Genomic DNA, 7,024 nt, shown 5'->3' on the forward strand with positions numbered 1-7,024 from the left:
AACAGACCCAGGGGCTGGCTTCAGCTTCTGCTGCCGTATGTGAGTATGTGAAAGCTCTGAAAAATGTGACAGACTTTGGGTTAGGTCCTCAACACAACACTGATTCTCATGAGATGAAATGTGAGCATGTCTCTCTAAGACAGGAATGCACTCTGGAAGCTGTGGGATAATGACATATTTAAAGGGAAAGTGAAGTCTTTGGTGTTCTGCTGATGGTGGGTTCGTTTTCACTTTCCTCCCAAGAGGATCCCTTCTACCTGTGATCTGCAAGCACTCACAGCCATGGCAGCGCGGTTCAAAGCAGGTTGAAAACATCTGAATTGCCCTTGCATGGGGTTTTGCAAGGCTGCTTGCTTGGGAGTGCAGAGGATCAGGAGCCCCTCCAGACCCCCTGGAGAGGTCACACTGGCAGCACAGAGTCTCCTTTTTGCCAAAGTGAGCACTCAGCAAAGAGGTCAAGTGCAGAATACAGCTCCTGTTCCCTTTTTCTGTGCTGTGCTCAGCCCACTGAGGCAGTGATTGCAGGGGCTCAGCACCACTCTAAATCCCTAAAGCATTTTGGCCTTGTCACTGAGGGTGGCTGTGGTCGCCTTAGGCTGGAAGGAGGAGTAAGGGAAAGGGCAAGGCTGCTCAGGGGCCCCAGGGGTTGTGTGTGTCTGGGAGAAGACAGCACGGCAGGGCCCCAGGTTTTCTTACATACTGATAAAGCTCTGTATATGCCTAGTGGGAAAGGGTTTGGTCCTGTTTTCTGAGAAATAAGTGAGAGTTTTCCTCTTGGTTTCCATGAGAGCAGTCTGGGAGTGAAGTTTATATAAAAGGGACTGTTGTGCATGTGGGTGTTTTGTCCAGCTGGGCTTATGTTGCTATAAAGATCAGTAATTGCTTTGTATTGGAGGCGTATGAGGGTCCTGAGGCTCGGGTCCAGCCTTCTGCACATCCTTGTGTACCCAGCAACTGCGCTCTGCTTTTTCATTCTCCATTCACAAATACAGGCCGAGAACAGCACTTTGGCAGGGGACAAAGCCCAGCTCTGCTGCTGTCCCAGCCCTGCATGTGCTGCGGAGATGTGATGCATCCAGCAAACAAGTCTGTCTGGCCACGTCTGAAGCCCAGGAAACTGGTCTGGGTGCTTGTGTTGGCTGTTTTCAGCCTGCACGTGAGGTGTCTGTGCCTCCAAACCCTGTCTGGGCCTTGGGAACACAGTCCCACTGGGAGCGGGGGCGCAGCCTGGTCTGGGTGCTGGGGATCCATCCCTGGGCTGTGCTGTGGCACCTCTGGCACTCCAGAGACACCGGTGCCACTGGTGCCTGCTGCAGATGTGGGAGCAGCATCTGCCTGGGCTCTGCTGCTGTGTCCAGAGCCTGTATGAGGGCAGCTCCCATCAGCAGCTGCCAAGGACTGTGCTCTCCACTCTGCCCTGGTCTGCCCTGCTCTGCTCCTTCTCCTGGGGAGAAGATGATAACAGCTGACAATGCATTTCGCGGTTGTCGGTGGGGAGGTGCTTACATTGAAGAGCAAAGTGTTCTTGCTCTCGTACAGTCCTGGCTCTGGTGAAACCAAATGGATTTGAAGTAAATACGGAGTTCCTTTGTCAAATATAATTAGAAGCTGAAATTAGTGTATTTGAAGTGCTGTGAGTAATCCTCTGCCTTTTTGAAGAAACGTCTTGGTTTTTTTTTACTGAAAACTAGTGACTTGCAATGGATTCCTGCAGTACAGGTTGGATAAAGGACAAAGAGATCATATAAAAGGTCACCCTTGGTTTGAAATGAAGGCAGTGAAAAATGAGTGTCTTGTACTAAAACTGTTACTGGAGATTGTTGGCCAAGTATTGCAGTGTCACTTTCCTATTTTTAAATCTCTCTCACCAGCTGTGATCTGACCCTTCCCTCCACACCCACAACAGAAACAAAAAAGCCCTTACTGATTGGAAGCAGGAAATAATAAAACTCACTAACCACAAAGTATTTTCAAAGACACAAAATAAACAAGCAGAGATAGTGGGAAATAGATATTCCCTGCTGATCCCCTTTCAGCACAGTAACCATAGCTAATAATTACAGTCACTGGGGATTTACAGCTTTTAGAGGGAATGTGTGTTTTTAAGATGATGCTGTCAAACTGTAGTAAAATATTTTCATCTCAGTCTCTGCCAGCATAGCAATAAGGTGGCCACGAGTGCCATGAGATGCATTGCTGACACCATGTAGAAGCAAAAGAGCCCTTCAGGCCCGATCTGGGGCAGGGAGCTGCTCTCCTTGCTGCTCACACCGGTGTGCAGTGCAGGTTCCTCTGCTGGGTGCAGCTGTGGGCGCTCACGTGGGATGGGTTTTTATCTAAACTCAGCAGTATTTGTGAGAGTAAACTGGGAAGACCTTTAATGTCTTTTTTTTCTGCCCGGATTTTGCACTTTTCTTTGCCTGATTGGTTTTCTCTACCCATGAGTGTTCTGTGTGCTTCTCTGCCGTGGTTTGCTTGGGGTGGCCCCACCTCCCACCGTCCTCCGGACCTTTGCAGTGGGATGACGATGATGATGACGACTATGATGAGTATTTTTCAAATTGGTGATCACTCCAAAGGGCCCCATCAGTAAAGGGGGAAGTCTTCATTTTCAGGCAAAGGGTGGAAACTGAGGTTGAGGTTTGTGCAATTCTTGATCTGTGCAATTCTGTGTCTTTACCTGACACCTGACCTGCCCGGCCTCTTTGCAACCAGGTGTAGGCCAGTTGTTTCTCCTACCACCCTCATGCCACTGCTCCTAATGGCTCTTCGAGAGGGCTGGAAAAAAGGGAAAGCTTCACAGAAAAAGAAGCTAAACCCGGAGGTGCTGGTTTTCACTCCTTCAGCGCCTCATCAAATAGATCTCGCTGCATAATGAGCCCCGCTGAAGCGCGGGGCCATTCATTAGTATGCGCCGTGTTTGTTTAAGAGCTCCCTGCTCTTTTATTTCTGCTGTGAGCAACTTTTAACTGCCTTTGAGATGAAAAACGGGCACCAAGTGTTGCCGGCAAGCGAGCAGATTTGTCTCGGTCTCCTCGGTCCAATTCGCAGGGAATTTTACCTTCTGTCCTCTAGCTGATCTTTGTGATTCAGTAATAAGTAAAAGCTAAAGCATCGATCCAGGCTGATAAACCCAACTCCCTTTTTCCTTCGTAACTTTTGAAGTGTTCCTGTGATGCAGGCAATGCTGTCCGTGTGTGTGGTGAACGCTGTTTTCCTACAAGGTATCAGGGGCAAACCCCAAACCAGCTCTTTCAGCTGCATCGAGGAAAAACTGTTTGTGAAAGAAGCAAACAAACGAAGATGCTCAAACACTCTTTATTCAGAGCACGTGGGACAAGGCTGGGAGAAATGGCAGTCGTTATCTTCAAAAGGTTTATTTAGAACTTTTAGTTACGGAAACAAACTAAGAAAAAAAATCCCTAAATATGACTATATGTAACACGCATATATATGCATATATACACACACACACGTCCTCACAAGCTTAAGAGCAATGTCAGGATGTCTGCGTGGCTGGGAACAGCACAGCCAGAGGGAGCAACCCAGAGAGCATTTCTGAACAGCCTAAAAAGTCCAGACCAAGTATCTCCCTTTTTCTCTCTCTTTTTTTCCCCCTCCTAATCATTGCAGCATTTATACAGGACTCAACTCTGGAATCTCCTACACTGCACAGGGATAATAATAAAAATACAAAGCAGAAGAGACCAGTCGCTTACCCTTTTATCCAACAAAGGGATCTCAATGGCTTATGTGAGATCTGAAAGGTAAATTTGATGCCAGAGAGGGCCGTTGCTTGTTGTTTCGTGTTTTTTATTGATAGAAAGTTAATTATTTTAAACGTAAGACAAGAAAACGATACAATTATTATACACTAAAGGGGGATTCTATACAATAATTTAGATGTATTAAATAAATAAAAAAAAATAATAGCAGCCTTCTACAATGCAGGCTACACGTAGGTTTACTTCGGCTTGAAGTACCCAGGTCTTTAGTACACCTACAGGAACAGATTTGCTCCACAAGTGTTTTAAAGAAACATATCTATAAGATACATAAGTAAGAGTGTCTAAGGTTAGGACAAAAATCGAAAACACACTTTACCACGGTCTCCACATATCTAATGACCCCATTCTGGGGTTGTTATGGGAAAAATTTGGCTGCAGAACCTGTTTGGGAGGTGCAGCATCAGCCTGGTTGAAAACCGACAGCGAGGGCACCTGGAAAGAATTTTTGGAAGCTTGCTTGTTGACGGCAGGGTAGAGGCGCTCCTGTGACGGGTTTGTGCCTCGAGCGCTGCCCTTAGGGCTCAGGGGACGTTTCTGCATCAGGAGAGGCTGCTGAGCCGGGCTCAGAGACCTCAGTGCAGCTTTGCAGGTGTCTTCCCCAGACCTGGGCAGGGATTTGAGCAAGTGGTTCAGGAGGCGCGCCCCGAGGGTCTTGTCCATCCACTCGCAGGTGAGCAGCAGGTTGTGCACCTCGTGCATGCACTGGATGTAGCCGGTGCTGTACCTCTGCTGGGCCTCCAGACCCACCTTGGAGTCAGCTGCGGGGGACAGGACACGGAGGGGAGGTGGTGAGCGGGTGACAGTGACCGGGGTGGTCACTGCTGAGGCCACCGGGCTTCACGAGATGCTTTGTTTGCGGGGGGAAGGCGAGCAGGGTGATTCCTGTGCCCTGCTGCCCGCCGCCGAGGCGAAACTGCGCCAGAAGAAGCAGGGCTGGGCTCTGGAAGGAACAAACGCCTTCCGCGGATTAACCAGCGGCCAGCTCCATCTCCCCATCTAGTGGAGAAAGCCAAACCCCGGCAGCAGCCCGGGCCTCGGCTGGTTTGAAAGATGCTTGTGCCAGGCTGCCGGTGAATCGAACCTGCTGGCATCGGGAAAGGGACCGGGCACAGGGCAGGGGACTGGGAACACCGTAACGGAGCAGGCACTCACCCATCATCTTGCTGCTCTGGATGTTCTGGAGGTGCTTCACTGTCATTTCCAGGATGTCTGCCTTTTCCAGCTTAGACTGCTGATGAGGAAAGAGTGCAGCAGTCAGAGGCAAAGAAGGGTTTGAACCATGCCCAGTCTCTCTAAAGATGAGGCATTTTCCTTTTTCCCCCCTTCCCCCCAAGCCAATATCCCACAAGCAAAAGGACAAAAAGCAGCATAAAATGAGCACTTACATCCAGGTGAAATGCACCCACAACAGTCTCCTTCAGCTGGTCTAAGCAGTTATTAATCCTTTCCCTTCGCTTCCGCTCAATGAGGGGTTTTCTTAACTGGCAAAGAAAAGGAGCAGGAAAGAATGCCGTTGATATTTTCATTTCCTCTCCCTGCTGCAGTTCAGCAAGGCCAGAGACCCCCGTCCCCTGTATGAAGCCGGTGCCGGGTGGCACAGCGCTCAGCAGGGATGGAGTGTGTGCCAGCTCCAGCCACGGCCCGTCCCTGAGGTGGCATCACCTCTCCCTTCTCCCACTTCCAATCATCTCAAACAGAGAAACTCATTTCACCCGATCTAAAAAGAGAGAAGGCATAGAAGGGAAGCAGGAAAACACCCGCACGAGTTAAATTCAGAGCAAATAGGAGAAAAAGCGTTGTCCTCTTTCTGTGTCGTGGAAGCGGTGGCCTGCCACCCGTCGTTCCCACGCCCAGGGCAGGGGACACTTACCTTCCTCTCCTCCTTGGTGCTGGCCGCCTTGTGCGTGCCGCTGGTGGCCGCGGCCGTCATCCTGCTCCAGGCAGCCGGCCCGGCTCCGGCGGGACGGGATGGGACGGGATGGGAGCACTCGGGCAGTGGCTCGCTCCCCTTCCAGATGGGCTCTTTGCTGCTCCTCGGCTGTATTTATAACCCCGAATTAGCATCTGAAAGGCAACTTTCCTTGGCGGGACTTCTTTTCCCACACGAGGGGTCGAGCCCGGAGGTTTGTGGCCATCAATCAAAGCTGACAGGTCACTGCCTCTTTTCAATGACCACGCCGGCCCCCCCAAACGGCGACAGATGTCCAGCCTCCGACGCTGGGCTTTGGAGGGATCTTTTGTTCGGGAAGAAGGGAAGGAAAATGGGCGCGCTCGGAGCAGCTTGCACAGCTCGTCGTTCAATTTGCACAGATTCCCAGGGAGGGACACAATAGCCGGGAAGCGGTTGAATTACACCTGGGAAAATGCCTTCTACTCATCTTTTTCTCCTCTATCTCCTTGAAGCGATGCCTATTTTTACCTGCTAACCTGACCCCAGCAGTTTCACATCATTGTAACAGCCTCTTAATTTAATAATAGAGTGCTTCAGCCAGGAGTTCCTGCTCCCAGGGATTATTATTACAAGGAAATGATGATCGATTAAAAACTGTTGACAGCAGCCACCCAAAGGAAGGTTGTTTCCATCACAGAAATCCTCTAGGGAAAACATGGGAAATTTATTTACCTCCTGGGAACCTGAATTATCTGTTGCACCTGGGTGGATGTAGGAAATATGTAACTCGTCTAGCTTTTGGCCACTCTGCAGCATTTAATATTAAATTTACAGGGTATTGAGGATGCAAACAAACCTAGAGCTGAGTCAGTCCCGTGGGAGCTTGACTTTGATTTTTTTCTCCCCCATGCTGCAAGGCTTGGGTGGCTTTGTGAAGAAGGGGGTTTGTCTGTTTGCTCCTCTGGAATGCTGGTGCGGCAGAAGAGGGGCCTTTTGAGGAGGCTTGGTGCGGGCTGAGGATGCACTTTTATACTTCCTCACTTCTGCCTGGCTTGGGGGAGAGTATGAAGGCATTTTTCATGACTTTACATTTGCTTTCTGAAGCTCCTTTGCTAATGAGCAGAATTTAGCAGTGTCCTGTTGAGTCCCACAGGTGAAGCCCTTTGGATTGGTGTCGAATGTGTCACCTTACTGAAGTGGAGAGGAAGCAGCTGCAGCGGTTCAGAAGTACTGCACGCCCTCCGAACACACTGGTGGGATTTCCCAGCTCCCGGGAAAAAGAAATATTTTTATTCATAAAAATAAAAAATAATAGCAGCATTCTACAATGCAGGCTACACATAGG

At 49.6% G+C, this 7,024-nt stretch overlaps 1 protein-coding gene across 2 annotated transcripts; it reads right to left on the minus strand.

The window, feature by feature from the left end:
* Positions 1-3,796: 3,796 nt before the first annotated feature.
* Positions 3,797-6,329, minus strand: LOC136295286 (transcription cofactor HES-6-like). Of its 2 annotated transcripts, none has more exons than XM_066193777.1 (4): positions 5,659-6,329; positions 5,174-5,269; positions 4,941-5,016; positions 3,797-4,546 (listed from the first exon to the last, which is right to left on the minus strand). In XM_066193777.1, exons 1-4 carry the CDS (start codon positions 5,716-5,718, stop codon positions 4,101-4,103), a joined length of 678 nt encoding a protein of 225 aa, XP_066049874.1. In that variant the 5' UTR covers positions 5,719-6,329; the 3' UTR covers positions 3,797-4,100. The 2 variants fall into 2 exon arrangements, with proteins under 2 accessions (XP_066049874.1, XP_066049873.1); XM_066193776.1 differs by having other exon boundaries at positions 4,941-5,019; positions 5,659-6,326.
* Positions 6,330-7,024: the final 695 nt, after the last annotated feature.

The sequence above is a fragment of the Chamaea fasciata genome, unplaced genomic scaffold (assembly GCF_029207755.1).
Source record: "Chamaea fasciata isolate MVZ Bird 193981 ecotype frontalis unplaced genomic scaffold, bChaFas1.0.hap1 SCAF_11, whole genome shotgun sequence".
Classification (NCBI taxonomy): domain Eukaryota; kingdom Metazoa; phylum Chordata; class Aves; order Passeriformes; family Sylviidae; genus Chamaea; species Chamaea fasciata.